The sequence below is a fragment of the Triticum dicoccoides genome, chromosome 7A (assembly GCF_002162155.2).
Source record: "Triticum dicoccoides isolate Atlit2015 ecotype Zavitan chromosome 7A, WEW_v2.0, whole genome shotgun sequence".
NCBI lineage: Eukaryota > Viridiplantae > Streptophyta > Magnoliopsida > Poales > Poaceae > Triticum > Triticum dicoccoides.
The window spans coordinates 211,844,477-211,867,179 of NC_041392.1; the positions used below are offsets into that span (position 1 = coordinate 211,844,477).

Sequence of the window (22,703 nt, forward strand, 5' to 3'; positions counted from 1 at the left end):
TCCTGAAAAAAAATACAAACAACCGTATATGTCAGTAAATAGTTGTATAAGGACTATCATATGTATTCACTTTCCACTACTTACTTTGCTCGAGCTGTCATTATAAGATGCATCGATATCGTTTTCGTCATTGGCATCATCGAAAAAATTCCACTAATAGTACCCTTCCACTTCCATCTGCGCAAATTGTAAATATGATATGTAAGACTTGATGCGTATTTAATTTCACTTTAAACTAACCTACATAAATCTAAACCTACATGGCTTCCGCTTTCAGCATATGAATCATCTACATCCATATCCTCATTGTCATCATCCCCTCCTATCTGTGCACAGTCAAACATGTTATTGTCATCGCGGATGCTTGTATTTAATATGGTTGAAAACATGCAGACCACTTACATTGCCACTGTAAGACTCATTCAAACTCATATAATTTTCGCCGTCATGTTCGTCTTCATCCAATGACAATGATCCGTCGTCGCTACCGCTATCATTACCGTCATATCCTATTTCAGCCTCAATCTATACATGTTCATATATAATCAAATATGCATTCAAACATCACGTAACATCTTCTCAATTAAAATCCGTTCTTAAATTACTATGCCAGCGCCTCGCGTACCTCGTTGCCTTCGTCAGACATGAGGCGGTTGTCGCCGGATACGAGCTGCCGGCGATGGAGGCGTCTGCCCGACTGAGGCGGTTGTCGGCGTAGCGCACAACGCGTACGTTTTTTTCGTCGGCCAGGTACTGCCGGAGATGGCGGCGGCGGCGGCGGCGCGAGCGGAGGCGAGTGAGGCGTTTTGAAAATAGGGTTCGCCGATCGTTTTTTTTTAATCACTCGGGCGTGCATGCGGATGTGGGCGCGTACGGGCGGGCGTACGCGACAGTGCCGTACGGCGACGCAGGCGCGCCTACGGCGGGCGGGTATTATTATACGGCGTGTGAAAATGACTGCCCCTACCCTTTATACGTCTTGGGAGGTGTTGTACCGAAGACCACCTCTTTTCTCTAAACCCCGCCGAGTGTAGATGGAGCGCGACACAGGCTGAGGTGAGCGGCGGCGGCCGAATGCCAGGCACAAATGCACGACCACCTGGCCGCCCTCCTCCGCGGCGGCGGCGGCGGCCGTCACCCGCGCGCAGTCCACGGCGCCGCCGCGAAGCTCGGCTGCCTCGCCTCCATCTACCTCTGCAACAACCTCCTCCTCTCCTACATCAGCGGCAGCCTCCACGCGGAAGCACGCCGCCTGTTCGACGAAATGCCCCAGCGCAACGTCGTCTCCTGGTCAGTCCTCGTCTCCGGCGCCTCTCGCCTCGGCGACCTCCGGGAGGCCTTTCTTCTCTTCTCCGACATGCTTCGTAGCGGGGAGCGCGGAAGCTGCGACCGCCCCAACTCGTTCGTGCTGGGCGCTCTGGTCGCCGGGTGCGCCCGTGCCAAAGACACCGTCGCGGGCTCGCAAGCGCATGCCTCCGCTCTCAAGTTTGGTGTGGCCGAGGACGAGAGCGTTGCGGGGGCGCTGGTGGATATGTACTCCAAGTGCGGGCGCGTGGACTCGTCGTGGCGGGCGTTTGCGCTCTCGCCGCAGAGGTGCGTCGCCAGCTGGACGAGCATAATCAGCTGCCTTGTCAACCAGGGATGTTCAGAGCACCGTGATGCAGCAATTGCCTTGCTAAAGAGGATGCTGCTCTTGAAGGTTTGGCCAACAAACGCAACGGTTTCTTGCATCCTCAAGGTATTTGATGCAACCGAGTTGCTCCCTGGTGGGAAGCAAATCCACGGCTGCTTATTGAAGATGGGAACTGATGTTGATCCTGCTTTAGGAACCGCCCTTATAGCGATGTATGGTAGATGTGGTGGAGTGAATGAGATGGCTAGGTTGTCTTGCCGGATAAGGCATGATGCCTTCTCCAGGACTTCACTTCTTGTAGCTTTTGCACGGAATGGATGCAACATGGAGGCAGTTTGGAACTTTCGTGAGATGGTCATGGAAAATATGGCGATTGATCAGTCAGCTGTAACTAGCCTACTGCAGGTTTGTTCATCATTGGGACAGCTGAGAATGGCCAAGGAGGTCCACTGCTATGCTCTGAAGACTTTCTTTAAGCTGGATACATTACTGCTCAATGCAACCATCACTGTTTATGGAAGATGTGGGGATGTCATGAGTGCAGAGATTATATTTGATCGTTTGGAAAACAAAGACATTATATCATGGACGGCATTATTAACTTGCTACACACAAAATGATCTTGCTCTGGAGACACTCTTGCTCTTCAGGGAAATGCTTCGGAAAGGCTTAGGATCTCCCGTCTTTTGCATTACCAGTGTGCTAAGGGCCTGTTCTAGCACCACAAATTATGCTGTTGGGTGGCAAATTCACTCGAGGGCGGTGAAGTTAGGAATTGATGATGCCAATTCAGTTGAGAATGCCCTTTTGACTATGTACGCCAAGTGCGGAAGTGTTCATATTGCACTGAAGATTTTCAATTCAATGAGAAGTAGAGGCATTATCTCGTGGAATGCACTAATCACAAGTTTTTCACAGCATGGAAATGAGGTGGCAGCCATTCAGCTATTTGATCTGATGCAAGAAGAAGCAGTTTGTCCAGATGATTACACTTTTGTCGGGTTGTTATCATCTTGCAGCCGAATGGGCCTAGTTGCTGAGGGTTGTGAGTATTTCAAACTGATGAACACCAAGTACAGTGTGAAGCCTAAGATGGAGCACTACACATGCATGGTTGATCTTTTTGCCCGCGCTGGAAGATTTTCTGATGCACTTGAGTTTATTGATGCTATGCCTTGTCATCCGGACCAACTCGTGTGGGAAGCTTTGCTAGCTTCATGTAGGACTCATGGTAATGTGGAGTTGGGAAGGCTGGCAGCAAAGAAGATTCTTGAAATAAGACCAGATGATCCTTCACCATACATTACATTATCCAGCATTCATGCTTCAATTGACATGTGGGAAGAGAAGGCTTGGAATCGTACTGTGTTTGATGTCCAGCGAGTAAGAAAAGATGTGGGAAGTAGTTGGGTTGCTGGAGAAGAATTTTCAGATAATACATGCGATGTATTACAAGTTGGAATAACGTAAGATTGGTGATGCGTTGATGTGTCGTTTTCTACACATCAGGTGGAGTTACACTTGATAGTTGTATTGAGGCATAATGGACTCAACCGTGTGAGATTGACTGACTGCTTGTCGCGGTTGTCATGTCTGGGAATTGAGCCCAATGTCATATCTCCACTAGAAAGATGACTTGGTACGAAGGACAAGATTATTATCCTTTATATGCCTAGGACTTGGTTGCAATATCTTAAGGTGAGATACTCTGTTACTAACAATGTTGTAAACTGCAAACAGAGTTCTTACCACTATGTACAATTCTTGTATATTGTCAGGTGAGTTTTGATGTTATTGGAAATTTAGAGGTGTAAACCCATTATTGGAAGCAAATGCAATGCCAGGCATCAATACCCTTTTTTGCATTCAACCTCTAATGGAAGGTCAGTATGAACATTGCCCAGCTCTTCTTACATATGCTCTCTGATTTGTAAATTAAGTTGTAATATGCTATTTTTGAACATATATGCAGCAAAGAAGACACAATGCTAATGTCAGGTTAACTGCAACATCAACAATCTGTATACCAGGATCTCGTATGTGCTTACTATTCAGTATTCACAATTCAAAACACTGGAGCTTCACTACTGAATATATGTCAGTATGTGATGATGCGTGCGATCTTGTTGAGCTTAGGGATGCAAAGTGGCGTCCCACGTCAGCCCGCTTCCTTAAGTTGATAAAAAAAGAATAAGGCTGGCCCCTATTTGCTGTAATCAGTACATTTTATACTGGCAGCTTAGTTTAGTGGGCCTTAGCACGATGCCACTTTGCATCCCTAGTTGAGCTTGTAATGTAAGTAACTTATTAGTCAACTGCGAATTCTGCTAGTCATATTGATCCTTGATTGATCTCTTTTGAGGTAATTTATCCATGACTGGGCTACCACTAACTAGATATAATCATATTTCCCAGGTAGCCAAAATACAAGATGGGTGGAACAGTCAACAGAAGAACTGTAGAGCAACTATTTTTCGAGTACTTGGATCTCATGAAGTTATCTGACTTCAGTTTACATTATACCAGTACCAATTCTTACATGGAAAACTAGTTGGAACTTATGTGCTCTATGTATATAGTGTTATTATTTGCATATCACTTCTCCTCTCCAAACGGTACATTTGAATGCGCTTTATTTGTCACACCAAAAAATGAATTGAATTATAGTAGTGTAGTGCATGCTTTCTAACATTAGTTGGTGTTACATCTGAACTGTTTGGGAGTTTTGCAATCCTAGAGCGTGCTGCAATGACGCCCCATGCTGTTAGTCCTCTTCGACTTCATGAAAAGGAAGTGGAACAACCTTCACAGCTCTGAACTTCCCTGCATTGTTTAGGTGTTCGTTCTCCAGCCTGACATAGAAGTTTTTCGTAATGTTCTTTTAGTGTAAATTCAGGCTTGTATATCCCTCACAATGAAAAATTTAAGACTTAGGATTCACTGGCAAAAACTTTACCTGTAGAAGTTCCAAAGGCCCCGTCGAATCACCTCAAGAGCTGCCAAAAAGAACAGAGTTACTCTAGAATCCAGGCTTCCAATGTTAGGGTGGATGACAGTTTGAAGCCAAGCAAGCCTCAAAAGAAGGTTCAAACCCTGTAAAATGTCAGGCTCTCTGTAAGTACATGCAATCTTCGCTCGCAATTTTTCGATGCAAACCTTAATTATTTTAGAGAACATACCATGGATATGAAATAAACGTATTTTTGTTTAAGTATCAGATCGTTACGAAGCCAAGGGTTTTTGGAGTTAAACTGTAGAAGACCCCAGTCCTTGACAAAGTCCCAGTACAGTTGGTAGATAGTGGCGACACTTGACACGATGACGACAAGTGACAGCCATCCAGCACTGTTATCATTCTCATATGCCACTTTTGTTCCTGCAGCAAGCATTGCTGACACGTACTTCCCAAGGTTGACAATGTGGTTTATGTCCCCTTCGTCAAACCACCTCCTTGCACACTGTCAGGACAACCGTAATGATAAGAAAGAGCATTAGTACCTATAAGAAGTCTGAAGAACAGACATTATGATGTGGTAAGTGATGCTCAATCTTGTATACCTGCATGGCTCTCCAGTAGTAGGGCAGGAAGGATACTGCATAAGCCAAATCTCTAAAATGTTTCACTCTTGTGCAGTATCCATAGTCTTGTGTCTTATAGCTGCTGGTTATGTAATAACATGCCAGGTATTCCAGGGTCCTAAGCAGCGGTACCTATTTTCCAGCAAATCATTACTTTATTAGTCATTCCAAATTAAACACCATCATTGCTTCTTTACGCGCTACACTGTAGTAATATGTACTCCCTGCATTCACTATTATAAGATGTTCTAACTTTCTTCTGAATTGGATGTATATAGACGCATTTTAGTGTGTTTGTTCACTCATTTCAGTCCGTATGTAGTCCATATTGAAATATCCAAAAACATCTTATAATAGTGAACGGAGGGAGTAGTAAATATTAACTCAAATAAACATTCATGTTGACAAAAGAAATTATTGATGCTGATCAGTTCATGTTGAAAATGGACCCTACTGAGCATTTTGGTTTAAGCTAGCATAGCTGAACTTGACAAACATTTAGCTTCTATTATTCGATTACCTGGCTACAAAGCTGATCAGCCATGAAGAAATCAACCATGACAACCTGCATATAAACATGAATTTAGCTTTTTCTTGTATGGAGTTTGATAGGATTCCGTCCACTCATTTAAAAAAAATGCTCTTAAGCTATAGCAAAGTACCTTGTAAAAGGGGGTTAGAATGATGTTTCTGATCGCTATTAGGAAGTGATAACGACTTGATCGGTAAAGGATTTTGAAAGGGCAGACCAATACTAATAAGAACACCTGAATAAGTAGAAGCATCAGCCTCTTATGGTTATAGCAACATTGACAATAAACATTACATATGTAACGTTAAATATAGCATACCAGAAGAAGGCACCCTGGGATTGCTTGGACTGTACTTGAAGAATACCCTTTGACAATGAGTATCAGGTGTGCAAACATGACACAAACAACAATCGTCATAGAGGTAGTGCATATCAAGAACACATCACGATACTTGAGCTCTTTCGTAGGTGCAAATTCGAATATGAATGCGTAGTTTATGCGTGTCTTTCTCCACATGAAGATGTTGCATCCATAGAGGAAGAGATGCAGGAAGAAGAGGCTGAACATGCTGCAGATCGGGATCGTTTAATATCAGTACTGGATCATTGAGTTTTAGCACCTTTTGTTTCTTAAGAGTATAGTAGCAATTGAACTGACATGTTGGGTGCTTACCTAAGGACAGGGTAGGATGTTGACATGTAGACCTTGTTTGACTGCTGAGTGTACATCCCAGCTATGTGCGCCATGATACAGTAGCCGATAAATAATGCTACAAAGGCACCAGTGAATAGTCCTGAAAATTTGACAGTAGTGCATAAGGAATCTGAAATGATCTTGATGATGGAATTGGAACAGAATGCAAAGCTTATAAACAACTATTACCTATGAAAAATGTGGTAGCATGTGATTCTTCTTTCTGATTTGGCTTCAGATACTTCATTGCTTTCCTTTTGTCACCACTTGCGAAATGTCTCACAAACAGCTCCTCGACATCGTCCATTAGCCTGATTGCCTATTAAGAGGAAGTTTTCAGTCAGAACTCGGAACCTTTGGAGTTCTATTAGAATTACATACTTCAGATCTTCTCAAGGCCACTGTATTGTTGAAAAATACCTTGTCAGAGCTATTAAAGTAGGAGCTCTCCACTACTTTCAGGTAAATTGTCTGCACTTCCTTTGCTGTAACCTGCAACACGAAAAAATGTTTTGTTCTTTCAGCGTTGCTTATATGTGATAACTTTCAGGCAATGCAATAAGGAGAGAGGCATTGGCAGGAACCTTGTCAAATTTCTTCAAAATCTTCACAAAAGCCAGCATGTTCAAGCTCCTGCAACAAGAGTGCTTTCCCCGTCAGTACCCACTCGGTGCACAAAGCAGAACAACATACCATGTCATCAGCTACACCTACCGATACGTCTTGAGGTACCCCAAGCCCTTGTATAGCTCAACCAGGGCTCCTCTGATCATCTTCTCTGCCTGGTGCACTTTTTTCTTGTTGATGCTCAACTTCTCACTGCCATCACCACCATTCCCCCCAGTCTTCCTTGACTGGCTTAGCATGTCATCGAACAGAAGTTCACGGATGGCAAACACGGTCCTCGATGGCGTGGTGACTGGAATGTTGATCCTCACGCTCCTGCCCTGGCAAGTGACCGCCCTCCCCGAGAATGTCCTCAGCTTGTTGGCAGCTTCTTCTCTCGGCTTCTCAATCCTTCCCGAGTCACCCAGACCTTCGGAGATGGAAAGATGGTCCTCCCCTTCATCAGTGTTCTTTGCCGTAGCATCGTCGGCGAGCTTTTCTTGACTTTCGTGTTCTTGCTCTGTAATGCCCCTGAGGGATTGATCTCCTGCAATTTTGGTGGCAAGCCACAAATCAATTTCTACGCGACCTCAAAGCTCGAAGAACTCACTCATGGGGTGTATATGTGATGGGGAATGGGTGTCATCCACTCATCCTTTTGTGGAACGAGTTGGTATGACACCATTCAATTCCTCGTATGCTAAATTGCTAATAGAAGACTAACAATGAATAACTAGCACCTGGCTGATGAAGAAGCATCTCAGCATGAAACTAAATATGCCTTTCAATTGCACGCCAAACCCAACTACTGGACTAATTTGGATACTCCAACCAGGATTGCCTCGTCCAATTCTCCCTTCCAATTGAATAAGACTACTGGACTAGTAGCCTTATTTATGCATGTTTCAAGATCAGCTAGACAGCAGCAGCTGGCCTAATAATCAGCTTTTACCCTCAACTGGTTTAATTAACAAGCATATCTAGGACATATAGTGGCATGCATTTATGTATGTATGTAGTATGTACACTCACCATGCAGGATAGAACAAGACACGGACGGGTCCTCCGGGTCGGCGCTCCCCGCCGCCGATGAGCCCCCGCGACGCCGCGCCTCAGTGACGGCGGCCTTGAGCTCGACGAGGATCTGCAGCTGCCGCCTGAGGCACTCCCCGCGCTCCAGGAACTCCCCCTCCTTCCTCTCGTAGAATCGGTTCACCTTGTTCAGCTGCTCGTCCAGCCTCTGGAAGAAGGCCCTCGCCGCCTCCGCCTCGGCGCCGGCAAACCCTGCCGCGTCCAGAACCTCCGTCTCGTACACCTCTCCGGCCACCGCGCCGTGGTTGCCGCTGCTCGCCAGCTTTCTGTGCACCTGCATTGCTCACGTACAAACGGAACATACGAACCTCATCTCAGTCGACCATCTCACCTGGAAAATAGTTTGCACGAGGCTGCACATGTGCGCTGCATACCTGTATGGCGCCGTGCTCCTTGTGGTGGCCATGGGGGTTGAGGAACGGGAGCCTCATCACCCAGTGGCTGGCAGCCACGGGCGCTTGGCACTGCGCCGGCCGTGGCGCCGCCTCGGCTCCTGCGGCGGCCTGCAGCTTCTTGATGTCCTTCTTGAGCAGCCAGTAGTCGACGAAGGCCTCCTTCCACTCTGGCACGAGCTGGCCCTCGAACTGCTTGGAGAACTTCACCATTGGCGGCCTCAGGGCGGAGCAGTGCAGCTCGCCGCAGCTGTGGTGGTGGCACCGGTGTGCAGGTGTCTCAAAGGAAGCCATGGGGTAAGGCGTACTTATATGAGCCGCATGCGACTGTGGGTTAGCAGCGTCCATTGGAGGGGAATTTGGAACTAGAATCTATGAGAGGGAGGGCTGAAGGAGACTGGGGAATTAGCTGTTGCTCATGTGGGGGTTTATGCTAGCTAGCTCCTGTCAATTGGTGATCACCAGTTGGGCGTAGTGTGTGTTGGTGCCTTGGGTTGGGTTGGGTTGGATGGATTCTCGCCGTCTCTGTTAGCTCCCCAGTTGAGAGAGGGGAGGGATGGTGGGAGGGACCTGTTTTATAGGATGGATGGATGGGGGGTCACTCACTCCATTGGACCAGCGACGACGATGGTGGAGGCTGTTAGGGTCGTGCATGGCTCTAGTGCAAAGAAATGTGTCCCGCAGAGGATGAAGAAATGGGCCCACGGGAAAAAGAGCTTGCACATGCCACTCGGTTCACTGGCCATTTCAGTGCCTCTTTTAATTCGCAGAATTCTGAAAACATAGGAATCCTGATACATTATTTTGGTTTGTTTGATTGCATCACAGGAAAAACAAAGTATTCCTTTTCTCGAAAAAAGTATTATTTTCAAGAGATTTGAGTGGATTCTATTTTTTATGGAATGTCGTATAGTATAAAGGAATCCTTCTGCAAAATTCCTATATGATTCAATCCTATGAATCAAACAATCATTGTAGGAAAAATTTCTAAGGATTATAACCATCCAAAATTTCTTCAAAAATCCTTTGAATCAAATTGCATGTGGTTGTGATCTTTTTTTTACAGGAAATAGTTCAACTACAGTGCAAAAATTTCTTACCTTCAAACGTGCAGGGGTCCCCTTATTTTCAGCTCATGGGATGACTTACGGACCCAGAATGCCATAAGCTGAAAAGAGGCATAGATTATGCACAACTGCGGAATTAAGCCCCTCTATTGACTTTGCCGTCAATGTGATAAAAATTTACCCACCAGCTGTCATCTCCTATATCCTGAGAGCCAAGGCCCTTGCACAAATCTGTTGCCTCTTCTACTTTTAGGCCGTCGAGGTAGACCTTATAGGTTGGCTATTATTCACTGCAGAGTAATTTCAGCTAGTGACAACTGGGACTATTACACATTTACACTCTTCTACTTCTACCATGACTCGTTAGATATTCTTGTATGTTCTTGGACTCTTGCTGGAAGCTGGATCCTACCCTTCTTAATCACTCCTATAGCCGAATTTGCATGGACTCCATCGTGTTGGACTCTCTTAGGGCAACTCTAACAGAATGGCAGAATATGGATCATCAAAATCGTTGTGGAGGCTATCGCTAAAAATTATGTAAGCTCTCCATAGCTCACGCGCAAAATCATAATCGCTATAAAAGTGTCACCATATTTTCCTGCGTCTGGGACCCGTTTGTCATTGGGTAACTCTTTCATTGCAGTAGCTTCTATGTAGTAGATTCGAACTTGCTTTCAAGAAGTGAAACTGACCGAGATACGTGATTGGGAAATCAGTAAGTTTGCAGTTGAGAAGGTTGGTGATAGCAGCCATTCGTCGCCGTCTAAGGCCATAGCCACCACCCCACTTTTGGCGAAGTTGATTTTTAAACTAGGCACGACTTAGAAACAGAAGAGGATAATCTTGATTGTGGCGATGCTCTGTTTGTCTGGCTCGAACAGAAGCAAATTGTGGTCGGTGCATTGAAGTTTGAAGGTGAGAAACTCCCCCTGGTATTAAGGTACTAAATTTGTTGTAAACAGTAATAGATTTGGGAGTACTATATATGTAACATAAATTTTCTTTCCTTTGTTGTTTTTCTGTGTGTGCAGCAAATTTGGGTGTCAAATTTATGCCACGTTTTATACATGTTGTGCGAATCTTATCTATCTTTGTTGAACATTTATAACTATTAGAAGTGCTATTATGATTTTAATGGACTAGTACACACCTCATGTGACTATTGCTTATAACATGCCATCGTACAATTAGGTATCCGGCTTCTACATTTCCTGATAAGTTAGAACTTCATCAAACACCCCACAGTGCCCTGTTTGGAAAGAAGTTAGAAGACGGCTATTTCAATATAATTATTTGGAACATTGTTCAAGTCCACACCAAATTATTTTATAAATGAAATCTTTTCCACATCATATGTGAGCACAAAATGTTTGTGAAGTGACTGACATTGCAAAGTTTTATCCAAAATAAAATCTGATTAATCGGTAACCCAGCTAAACAATTCATACTTAATACGCTTAATTTAGTCTGTGATATTCGTCCGTATTTGTTGACTGTTAAGTCTGCCATTTTTTCTCCATAATGGAAGATTCTATTGATCTTATCACATCAGTCAAATGCATACGTTTTTTTCTTGATATATGCAGGTTATTCCTGGGCATGGGCCATGCTAATCTTGTTTGTCTCATTCCAGTTTTATCAGATTTCCGAGAAGGGACTCAAATGCACAGCTCAGCTGTCAGGATGTCCTCTCCTAAGATGCACCCTAAGCGGATTATAAAATTAAACACACAGAGCTTTGCTTTTAGTTGAAAATGAAGGGTCGGAATCCTTTTTAATAAATTATGAACAATGGAATTTTAAAGTGTATCCCAGAAAGAAGATGATAACTCTGCTTTGCAACTTTAAAATGATATCCTGCTATTTAGACAAAGCCGTTTAGTAGGATGGTCGTCAGAGAGTGGACAGCAAAAGCAAAATCCTTGGTGTTAATTAAGAAACAACTGCTTCTAATTTCTCGAACAGAAGATTGTGTCTATCTCTCCTGGAATTTCTCTGATATACCTTTAATATCTTTATATATCTTGTCCATGATCAGCTGCCTTTTTCTACCTAGATACTGAAGCAAATGACAAATTTGGTAAGCAGCCAAATATTAGGCAGACCATAATTTTTTCCGATCAGGATATGTTTCACCGCAAATGAACGTGTGAAGAACATATGAGTATATAAGATCCGCGTGGTTCATGTTTTACAGATTCAGCTTGTTTACTTACTTGGATTGCAGTTTGGAACAATAATGCTAAGAGTAAGTGGTTGGCAATGTAACTTTTGGTAGGTAAAATGTATAGATAAAGGATGTTTCGAGAAAGCGCTTAATAAAGGATGTTTGAAAAAAGCTTTTGGACTAGTCATCTTAACTGAGAGCAATTTTGAGTGCCCTATAGGCCTTAGGACTAGGATGGCTTAATCCTGTCAGCATCAAGATGTCATTTAAAAGGAACACAGTGCAAATCTTAGGGTCCATAGACCACACGGAGAGAGGGAGAGCCCTTTCAACTTTTCGGCAGGGTGACTTTTCACCTGGGGGAATATGTGATTGGATATTCTCATGCACCAGGAAGGGCTGCCCTCACAACCAATAGAGGGTTTCCTCAATGTTTAGCAAGGTGGTCATCATGAAAGCCATCCTGCATTGACAAATATATCCGAATTGCAATCTCTAAAGAGGTCTAGCTTGGTGTGAGTTTGCTACTTACCAAGTTTTTCTGCTCGATTTATTTCAAGGAAAAATAACACTGACTTGAAAGCGGTTGTTGGGTATAATAAGGGAATTGCATTTCTAGCGGTACAGTTCCACCTTAGAACATCAGGAACAAAACTCCATCCTTGCTCTTCAAGTTGGATATCCGGAAGGCCTTTGACTCGGTACGATGGGAGTACATCCTTGACCTACTCCGTCGGATGGGATTTCCGGACCGCTTTCGGGATTGGGTGGCAACCCTCTTATGCACGTCCTCTTCGCGCGTCCTCCTCAATGGTATTGCCGGGGCCGCCATCTGCCATGGTCGAGGGCTCAGACAAGGGGACCCCCTTTCACCCCTACTCTTTGTCCTCGCGATCGACCCCTTGCAGCAGCTTCTCGACATTGCCACAAGTCACAACCTGCTGCAGAAAATCCGAGGGCGTGGATCTACTGTTCGTACCTCCCTGTATGCCGACGATGCAGCGATCTTCATCTCCCCCTCACGGGAAGACGTGGCCAACCTTGCGGCCATCCTTAGTGCCTTTGGAGGGGTCACCGGTCTGTCCACCAACTTTCAGAAGAGCTCTGTTGTCGCAATTCGCTGTGGCAACCTAAACCTTGACGACATACTCCACAGTCTGCCTGCCTCGCGAACTTCTTTCCCATTGAAGTACCTGGGACTCCCATTATCCATCTGGCAGCTGAAAAGGGTGGACTTCCAACACCTTGAGGACAAGGTGGCTGCGAGGCTTCCTCCATGGCAAGGGAGAAACATCACCACAATAGGCCGGGCGGCCTTGGTCAAATCGGTCCTCACTTCACAAGTCGTCTACCACATCACATCCCTGAACATTCCCGCCGGCGTGCTACACAATGTCAATAGAATTGAGCGTGCTTTCCTGTGGTCAGCTCAGAGTCAAACTTCAGGTGCAAAATGCAAGGTCAACTGGGAGACTGTTTGCCGCCCTACGCATCTCGGCGGGCTTGGAGTGCTGCAATTGGGGAAATTTGCAAGAGCTCTAAGGTTGAGATGGCCGTGGGTGGAGTGGAAGGACCCGACTAGACTATGGGTGGGATTAGGAAACCCGTGCTCTGAGGTGGATATGGACCTCTTCTACGCCTCCACCGTCATTACCATGGGAAATGGAGGGAAGACGCCCTTCTGGGAGGCACCATGGTTGAGAGGGAAAAAACCTAAGGATATCGCCCCCCTCATCTTCACAGCCTCCAAGCGAAGGAAGTGGGTGGTGAGGGATGCTCTGCGAGACAATGCTTGGGTGCACAAGATCGATCCTTCCATCAACCTAACGATCAACCACATTGTGGAGTTTGTGGACCTTTGGGTCCGCTTGGAGCAATTCCAGCTTTCACCGGACATTGATGACGACATATCCTGGAAATTTGAGGCCAACGGTGAGTATTCGGCGGCCTCTGCTTATAGGATCCAGTTCTTGGGCTCCACGACGACAACCATGAACAAGACTATTTGGAAGGTTTGGGCACCTCCCAAGGTCAAGTTCTTCTCTTGGCTAGCGATTCAAAACAGGATATGGACGGCGGATAGATTGGAGAAGCGAGGTTGGGAGAATTGCGGTCTATGCACCCTCTACAGAAGGGCAAACGAGACGTCCGCGCACCTCTTCTTTCGGTGCAGATTCACCTTGCGCGTATGGAGATTGGTAAAGAAGTGGCTTGGCCTAGGGGCTCTCGAGATCCATCAATGGCAGGCGGAGCGCAGCATCAAACATTGGTGGACAAACATGTCGAAGCCCAATACGGCGAACCGGAAGGCCATGGCTTCACTTGCTATGCTTGTCGGTTGGGTCATCTGGAATGAGAGGAACGCTAGAGTTTTTAGGAAGAAATCAACGCCCCCCTTCTACATTCTAAAACTAATCCAAGATGAAGCCAAACTTTGGGTCACGGCAGGAGCTAGGCACCTGAGCATTATCATGCCGCGAGAGTAGTTGTTATTTTCCCTTTTATTGACGGACGGGCTATGTTGTGGAGCCACTAATTTGTACTCTAAAACTCTCCTCCTTTATTAATGAATGAGGCAAGTCTTTTGCCTCTGTTTCAAAAAAAAAAGGATAATTTTCTCGGAAAAAGTTTTCTAAGAAGGTTTCTAAGATAGTGGAATATGTTCCACCATAGAAAACAAACTCTCAATTATGGCCCAAACAGCCCAAATTATTATTCTATCATTTGTGGAGCGTAAGCAGTGTGTATACATGTAGATAACATGCATATGTTTAGAAGGTGTTTGCTGCTGTGAATACTTGTGGATAACCCGCGGTGGGTCAGAAATACTTTCTCATTTGTTTTCAAAAAGAGAAATACTTTCTCATAAAGAACATCATTTATACATAACTATATTGACTAACATAGTGCGTCTGTGCTCACCAAGATATGATCTCTTCTTTATTTCACAACCCTAGTATCCATGTTTCAAATACTATATAAGTAAATAGGTGATCTCCAATAACTTATTTTCATTCTGTTAAAACATGAAAACACGCAAGGGAAAAGCCCAAGTCGTTTCCTTTCTTTTATGCTACTCTATATTCAACAAAAATATAACTATACAATAATCAAATACAATAAATCACATATATTTTCAGTTTCAGTTATCATATTAGTGATCTAAATATCCATGTTTCTTTCAACTAAATCTCATCGAAATATATTGTAACGAATTCCGATAGCATCGCGTAGGGTATCATCTAGCATTGTTGGTAACAAGATTGTATGTTTGAGGCCAAGGTTAGGCAAAGAGCTTTAGCAATCACTTCAAAAGGAGTTGGACACCCGCTTCCGACGCCAGGTGGGAGAGGGGGTAAACCACTATTCGTACCAACCTATCAGCGCTCGGCACCTCGGATGTGGTTTATCGTGAAAAGTGACTTCTTTTCTAGCAGAATGATGACAAAGCCTTTTTCTCCACACCTCAGTAAATTTAATGATAGAAAATTTCGGGGATTTCAGATAGTGATTTCAACCATGTTTTGTTAGTGAGCGAAAGTCACAATCACATGCACCGTATGTCACCTGGTTGTGAGCTTGTGATGGAAGGTATATAACGATAACAACAGAGCATTATTACCCTGGAGCTGTTTTATCAAAGGATTCATAACAACCAAAAGGCTTGGGTAAAGAAGTCTAGATAATATAAAATGGGATGACACTGCATCCCCTGAGACAGATTTGAGTGACATGATCCAATCAGTCTCTTGAGCCATCTAGTGCAATGCAATCCTGATTTGTGCTATTGCTGGTCCGAGTCTTATGGCATTTTCTTTTCTTCCTCTCCCCCACTATCAGTGCAAAAGAACATATCATAGATATGGTTGCTATCTCCTCTTTATACCCTGAAGATACTCTTGTCTACGGCAGGTGCAAGTCTACTTTCTGTGCAGCAATTTCTTGTCCCTCTGATGAAGATCGGAGGGCTAGAAAGTATATGTCTCAACTACTACGTACCTTTTTTAGTTCCAACATGGCATCATGGATTCATGGTGATGATGGTGAAATCTTTAACTTACATGAGAGCCGTCTGATTTCCAGGCTTCTCACAGGTTTCAATCTATCTCTCTTGTTTAGTTTATTGAATGTGATAGCCTTTGACATCCTTGTAGTGCTTCAAGTGAGCGAAACCGCCATGAAACACTGACCTTCCGACAAGTAGCCGCTAGACCTACCGTGTTCTTGAGACATTTTGGAGGCAATCTATGACATCACTGACTTGTTGATTTGAAGCCTCTTTTACTTTCCACAAAGCATTCGATTGGCAAGGTCCAGCTCAAGAGATGGTAAACGACGCGGCGCATCGTCGCCTTTCTCAACTTCAGATCAGATTTTTTTTTTCTGTTAACTGGGAGATCGATCTTCATGCATGCATGCATGCATAACTCGCATATAGTTTGAGTGGGCTGACAGAATTTGGCATCTGATGCCAAGGAAATGAAATGAGAATGTACTAGTAGTAAAGAAGTATTCTCAAGAGAAAAAAAGCTACCTTACTGATTAAAGACCTGTTTTGAAGGACACCCTGTGAAAATACTAATCATAGGACTAATGACCCTTTACCTAATTATTTTGGGAGGGCGAAAAGGCTAAGCTCCGAAGCAAAATAAACAAAATTCACATGGAAAAAAGTAGGCAGCATATCAGTCCATGCTTTGGCTAGTGTTGTCCCAATAGGCAGCATATCTGAATCTGTTCTTCAGGAAATGCCACTTTACCTAATGCAAATCGACATGCCTACTTGTGGGTATCAAACTCAGTCCGCAACATGTTCCTCGGCTTCCTTCGCCGATGGACACGCCAAACCCTGTAGCTAATTTAATTATGTCCCAGCACCACATATATACATGGACAGTATGAATTCGTCATCCGGCCTTCAGCAGTATAGGATTCCCAATATCGTTTCAGATTCCTAACACTGGCTGGCACTGACAAGAAGCAGCAATAGTACCACTTGAAGCAGCCGAGAAAGTAACTTTCTTATTCCTCTCCTTATCTCATCCTAATCCCCATCCCATAGGCTTGCATGAGTACTCATAGACATAGACATGGAGTTAATTAATACTGGAAGGCACATTCTTAGGTGGGCACCAATTTCATGCAAGATTTTGTGCCTCTCTCTCAGCAAGATATCAATCATGGCTACACTTTGCAGGATTAAACCACCTCACCTCACCGCTGCACTGCCGATAGTTGGATACACATCAACTGCATTTCTGAGATGCTGTTAGATGAAGAACCTAGCAGTGGTATCAAGTACTGCATCTATTCTTGTAGGAGCCGGAGCTTCGTGCCACGAACAACATTTGCGACTGGTAGGTGTTGCAGGCTTGCAGCACTCCACGTTAGCCATACCGGTGGTTCTCCTTGTCGCTTTGGTTCACTACTGAAGATGCTAATAGCTAGATAACAAGGTCAGTTGTAATATATATACCGGGTATAAACGGATTGTTTTGGTTCTCTATGTGTTTCGGTTTTGAAGATGGTGAATGGGAACAGATCCCTTTTTCAATGACGACATGCCGTACTACTATTGGGATGCCGTTTTTCTCGTGAATTAGGATTGGTGATGAACTCTGTTCGAACAAGTTAACGTAACAGTTTGAGTAGAACGGTGGCTATAATATGCCAAGGAATACGCCATCTTTTTGCCTCCTCCAACTTTATATCCACGTTGACACTTTGTTGACTGTTGAGTTTAAATTCTCTAGTTTTGATTTTTGAATGTAAGTTTTTAAATTTAATTTTACTTTGAAAAAATACCAATAGCTAGATCTTGCGATACTTAACATGAATCTTTGAAATATTTTGAGGACTCGAGCCTTACAACATGACATAAAGGAGATTTGCTTTTGAAGTCCCTAGCATTCCATGCATGCCCACTCTTACTGCAAGAGCAGATGAAATATGCCGCGAATAGGCCCAAATTTGTTCTTACTGTCAAATCAATAATTGTGAGATCTCTTATCTTTGCATTGTATATAGGTTCCAAGCCATTTCCATCACGCGGCAGAAGACAGCATATTTACCGCATTTCTGAAAGGCATAAATGATCAGCATTTGGATATCTAGTTCTGTAATGCAACAGAATATATTCCTTTTTTCACTTTTTGCATGGCTCTCATTACCGAATACTGTAATCTGATAAAAACAAGCAGCAACTGAAGGAGATATACCAGGAATAAACCTAAAAATAACTCCGTACTTTCCGCAGTTTGATACTCACCGCATCCATGGCCAACCTAAATTATATTCTCATCCCATTTCATAGCTTTTATTTCTATTGAAGTCATTCTGGATACATTTCACGTTGTCTCTAGACTGTACTGCTGCAAAACTATTTTGTTTGGTCAGCTGCCAACTGCAACTTGGTTATGCAGTGCAGATACACCTGCAGGCTTCTGCACACAATTTTATCAATAAGCACCCGAATTTCAACTAAGAAACAGTTCCGTTGATATACAACCTTTCTTTGTCGCGCTCACAATCCATGTTAGTTTGAACACACGATCTTGAAGGTTACACATTGGCCCTCAATTTCTGTATGTTTATCCAAGTAAAACAGAGTATTACAAGTCCATTCCCAAAGGAAGGAAGCAACAGCGGCGGAGGCGCGCAGAGCAACGAGCCCGCCGGTTCGCCGAGGAAGCAGCGCCTTGTTTCTATCTTAAGGGTGGGGTGCAAGTTCATTGAGGAAGCAGTGCCTCGGTGTCTATCTTAGGGGGCAGGGGCTGCCGGCGCCGCAACTGGAGGTCGGCAGGGCTTAGAGGAATGGCCGGGTGTGACGGCAAGCACGGCGGTGGGGGGAGGTCGAGTGGAGGGCGGGGTGGCGATGCGGTCGCGGGCGGTGGAGGATCCGTTGGATCTTGATCCAATGGTTTAGATAGAACATGCGGTTTGCCCTGGGCTGGATCGGCGGCTATCAAAGGAAGAAGATGAATAGTGCACATTGGTTTGAGCTAGAAGGCGATGCAGGATCCACTGGATCTTGATCCAATAGTTCAGATAGAACAGGAAAAATCGACTAGGCACAAATTCGTTTTCAGTTGACTGACGTGTAGCCATTCGCTTGTTTAAAATGGACAAACAGGATCATCAATTTGCTGCTGTAGACACTGGCATACTTTTCTGTATTGATGGTGAAACCTTAAAATTTTGACTAAGGCATATTCTAAAGTAGCATATGCAGTGACATGGAAGGTGTTATGATTAAGAGAAAACTTACATCTGACAAATATATTCTATCTATGGCTATGGGTGATCATTTGAAGAGTTGAAGATTGCTTGAATACTACTCCCTCCGTTTTTAAATATATGCCCTTTTAGAGATTTCAATATGAACTACATACGGATGTATATAGACATACTCCCTCTGTCCCAAAATGTAAGACATTTTTTGGTCTAAATCTAGAGCAAAAAATGTCTTATATTTTGAGACGGAGAGAGTATTTTAGAGTGTATATTTACTCATTTTGCTCCGTATGTAGTCTATATTGAAAGAGTTCTTTTACAGTACCCTGAGTTTAATATGAGTCATCCATTTGTTCAGATCCAACGGCGTGCTTAAATGGTACTCCATTATAAGCATCGAGGAGTACTGTAGCCAAATACCAGGGAGTACCTTAATTATGAGGGTATATTCATCATGTACAAGAGCTAGACTCAGATCCAAAGTTTGATGACTAGTATGATGCTATTCCGGCGGTCAGCTGCAGCGTGTTCTTTGATCATGCTCCAACTTATGCACCTTCGATCATGCGCCAGCGAGTTCTTCGATCATGCACCAGCATATGGTCCTTCTTCCCTTGGCGAAGAGAAACACAAAATCATGCAGTCATGAACGATCCAACAACGATTTCTGAATCACGTTAGTTTACCGTCAATCAATACTGTTGATTGAATATGGACATGGGGGAATTTATGATCAGCAAATTACAGGGGCGGCCCATTTGATTTCAGTAACGCCGGCAGATTCGTTTATAACAAAGGAGATCGTTTTGATTTCAGCAGCGCCGGCAGATTCGTCTATAACAACGGCGACGGATCTCAGAAACTAAGATGGCGGCGGCTGATTTGGTCGCTGTGGCGGCGCCGTAGACACAAGTTAATTGGATTAGGGTAATCAAACCGCCACATGAACTGTAAAATGTCTCTAACGCCCTCCAATATTAATGGCTGGATTTAGTTGGTACTCCACATAGGCCTTGGGGAGTACCAGGGTGCCGTAAAAAGACTCATATTGAAATCTCTAAAAAGCCTTATATTTAGGAACAGAGGAAGTACATAGTGGCATGTTAATATATCATCACCATGCTTAATTATTTGTACATATATTCGAATATTTTCCATCATTCTCTTGTTTCTTAACAGCAGTAGGCTCCTCCGCGTCACTAGAAATATACCGAAGAATAAACCATTTTTATTCTATGCCCCTTCTTGATAACACTAAAGAACCATTTATTTTGCAAATGCTGTGATATGCCCATCCAAGAAATTATGGTCCTGCCACGAAAGAGGAAGGAAAGGTAAGAGCAAGCAAGCATGGCATAAATCTGCTCTGATTCTTTTTTTTGTTTGAGGGGAATCTGCTCTGATTCTGAAATTACCTAAACGATTACTTATTCTGGAATAATGTACACCAATTTGCAGTATATGTCACTCTTCTCATGGATCCAGTGAGTTTAAACCCCTTTTATTGCTTGCAGAATCTTGCAAATTGTTTCGGGTTTCCGCTATGCTGTTGCAGACATTATCATTTTTCAACCGTGGAGGCGGCGTGGACAAATTGTGATACTAGCACCTGACCATGTGGCCCAAAGTCTGTGGAGTTTGACAAACTTGCAAGATTCTAGCACAAGCCATATCTAATTATGTATTTTTTTAGACAAAACCATATCTAATTATGTGCACGTGCGTCTGTTTTTTTTAGTGCGTCTTGTCATCCTTACAAACTCTAAGCTCCCGGGAATTGAAAGTGCTCTAGAGCAACACTTTCAACTTCACGTGTTGCTCTAGAGACCTTTTATAAAAACATGTTGCTCCGGAGAGGGTTTCGTTCCGGTGGTTCTCGACGGTTCCCTGTTCTTTGTTCCTTCGTGCCGACTTCCTCGGCAAGGGCGGTACTACTCCTCCGATGAGTTGCTTGTGCTCCGCCCTCCCCCACGACGTCCTTTTCCCCGCCCTTCCCCATCGAGTCTCCTACACTGCCGATGCCGAGGAGATGGGTCGTTGCCTCGCGAACAAATCCCCAAATCTAGAAGTACCTCTCTCCTCTGGACTTTCCCTCGCATTTTCTTGTCCTGCTATATGAACAAACATTTTTCATAAGTGAGTCTGCCTAGTAGCGTTGGTTCACTGGTTTCATTCTTTTTTATTTTTGTTTATATTTTGAAAAATTCTAACTACATATATTCCAAAAAATATTATTGATAATTTACTTAATTTTTTAAAAATGTTCACTGTAAATATGAAAAATGTTAACTCAGTGTAAAAAGTTTGTTCGCATAAATTTAGAAAAACGTTAATAGCATTCAAAAGAAATGTGTGACATTTCAAAAATGTTCACCCATTTTTTTTAAAAATATTTTGCATTTAAAAAATATGTTTATACAATGTAAAAATTATTGTTGCAATTTAGAAAAATATTGTACCATTAAAAAAGTATTGATGTTACATTTGGAAAAGTGTTCATGAGTTTCAAAATATGTGTGTGACAATTTTTAAAAAAAAATTATACAATGGTAAAAAATGTTCACATAGTTTTAGAATTAAAGTATATCATTAAAAAATCAATCTGTATTTTAAAAATATTTAACAAATATTCGAAAATATATTAAAAAACATGTATTTGAAAAAATGTTAAACATGTATAAAATGTTTAATATACATTTTTTTAAATGTATGAAGAATAGACATCAAAACATTTATTTAAAAAATGTTAATCATGCAATTGAAAAATGTTAATCATGTATAATAAAAATATTCTTTATGTATACGAAAAATCCATAATGTGTATGAAAAATATAGACATGTGTCGATTTAAAAAAAATAAAGGAAAAGAAAGACCGCAAAGAAATCTGAAAAAAGAAACGGTGTAAACCGAATAAAAAATAAAGAAAAGGAACAAGAGAAAAAAAACAATGAACTTATTTCGGTCTTTTTTTCGCCTAGTTATCTCTATTTCGATTGCATTCTATGTCAATAGGTTCGTTTTTGCTTTATCGATAACTATCTCCTCTTGATGGAAGAACAGAAATCTCATTTGATTCGCTAGGAATAGGAAAAATTGGAATAAGCAGAAGGGAGATTGGATTGGGACGACCAGTCGGTATTCGAAGATGAAAAAAACCCGGATAGAAAAACCACATGAAAAAAACTCGCGTCACTGCTGCAGTACTTAGTCGTGCCTGTAGGATCGTGCTAGGTAAAGTGTGACTTTTCTTTCTCTTCACGTGTTGCTCTAGAGAGTTTAAAAATATGTGTTGCTCTAGAGAGGGTTTTGTTCTGGTGTTCCTCGACCAGAAGGTATCTGGTGCACTAAGACAATTGGTGCTATCGGTGCACCGAACCCCGGTTGCACATTTAAAATGTTAAAAAAAATATTTTTTTATCATTTATGAATTTCTCGTGCAATGTTTCAAATTTTTATATGTATTTTTATGCAACATCAAATGATGTTGTGTCAATGCACATTTTTTTTGGATTTTTTTGAACATTTTTTAGTGTGCAACTGGGGTCCGGTGCACCGGTAGCACCAATGTCCTTTCCTCCGCCCTTCCCCGTTGCTTCCTCCTACACCGTCGATGCCAAAGAGATTGGTCGCTGCCTCGTGAGCGAATCCCCAGAGAAGTACCTCTCCCCCTCTGAACTTTCCCTCGCATTTTCTTGTCCTGATAT

The 22,703-nt window shown here is 43.1% G+C and overlaps 2 protein-coding genes and 1 non-coding gene across 4 annotated transcripts; 1 reads left to right on the plus strand and 2 right to left on the minus strand.

Moving 5' to 3' along the window:
- Window positions 1-1,020: 1,020 nt before the first annotated feature.
- On the plus strand, window positions 1,021-4,207 carry LOC119329533 (pentatricopeptide repeat-containing protein At1g74600, chloroplastic-like). 2 transcript variants are annotated; one of them, XM_037602596.1, is made up of 4 exons: window positions 1,021-3,331; window positions 3,412-3,516; window positions 3,606-3,928; window positions 4,049-4,207. In XM_037602596.1, exon 1 carries the CDS (start codon window positions 1,088-1,090, stop codon window positions 3,101-3,103), a length of 2,016 nt encoding a protein of 671 aa, XP_037458493.1. In that variant the 5' UTR covers window positions 1,021-1,087; the 3' UTR covers window positions 3,104-3,331; window positions 3,412-3,516; window positions 3,606-3,928; window positions 4,049-4,207. The 2 variants fall into 2 exon arrangements, with proteins under 2 accessions (XP_037458493.1, XP_037458494.1); XM_037602597.1 differs by lacking the exon at window positions 3,606-3,928.
- Window positions 4,084-9,054, minus strand: LOC119329532 (phosphate transporter PHO1-3-like). Its single transcript, XM_037602595.1, has 14 exons — window positions 8,511-9,054; window positions 8,077-8,410; window positions 7,153-7,591; window positions 7,023-7,071; window positions 6,859-6,930; window positions 6,628-6,757; window positions 6,418-6,538; window positions 6,064-6,313; window positions 5,875-5,979; window positions 5,733-5,777; window positions 5,192-5,344; window positions 4,813-5,091; window positions 4,590-4,726; window positions 4,084-4,485 (listed from the first exon to the last, which is right to left on the minus strand). The coding sequence occupies exons 1-14, from the start codon at window positions 8,874-8,876 to the stop codon at window positions 4,398-4,400; spliced, it is 2,568 nt and encodes an 855-aa protein (XP_037458492.1). The 5' UTR covers window positions 8,877-9,054; the 3' UTR covers window positions 4,084-4,397.
- A 2,099-nt stretch (window positions 9,055-11,153) lies between these two features.
- Window positions 11,154-11,256, minus strand: LOC119334816. Its single transcript, XR_005161576.1, has one exon. It is a non-coding gene; the product is annotated as a U6 spliceosomal RNA (small nuclear RNA).
- Between the last annotated feature and the right edge of the window lie 11,447 nt (window positions 11,257-22,703).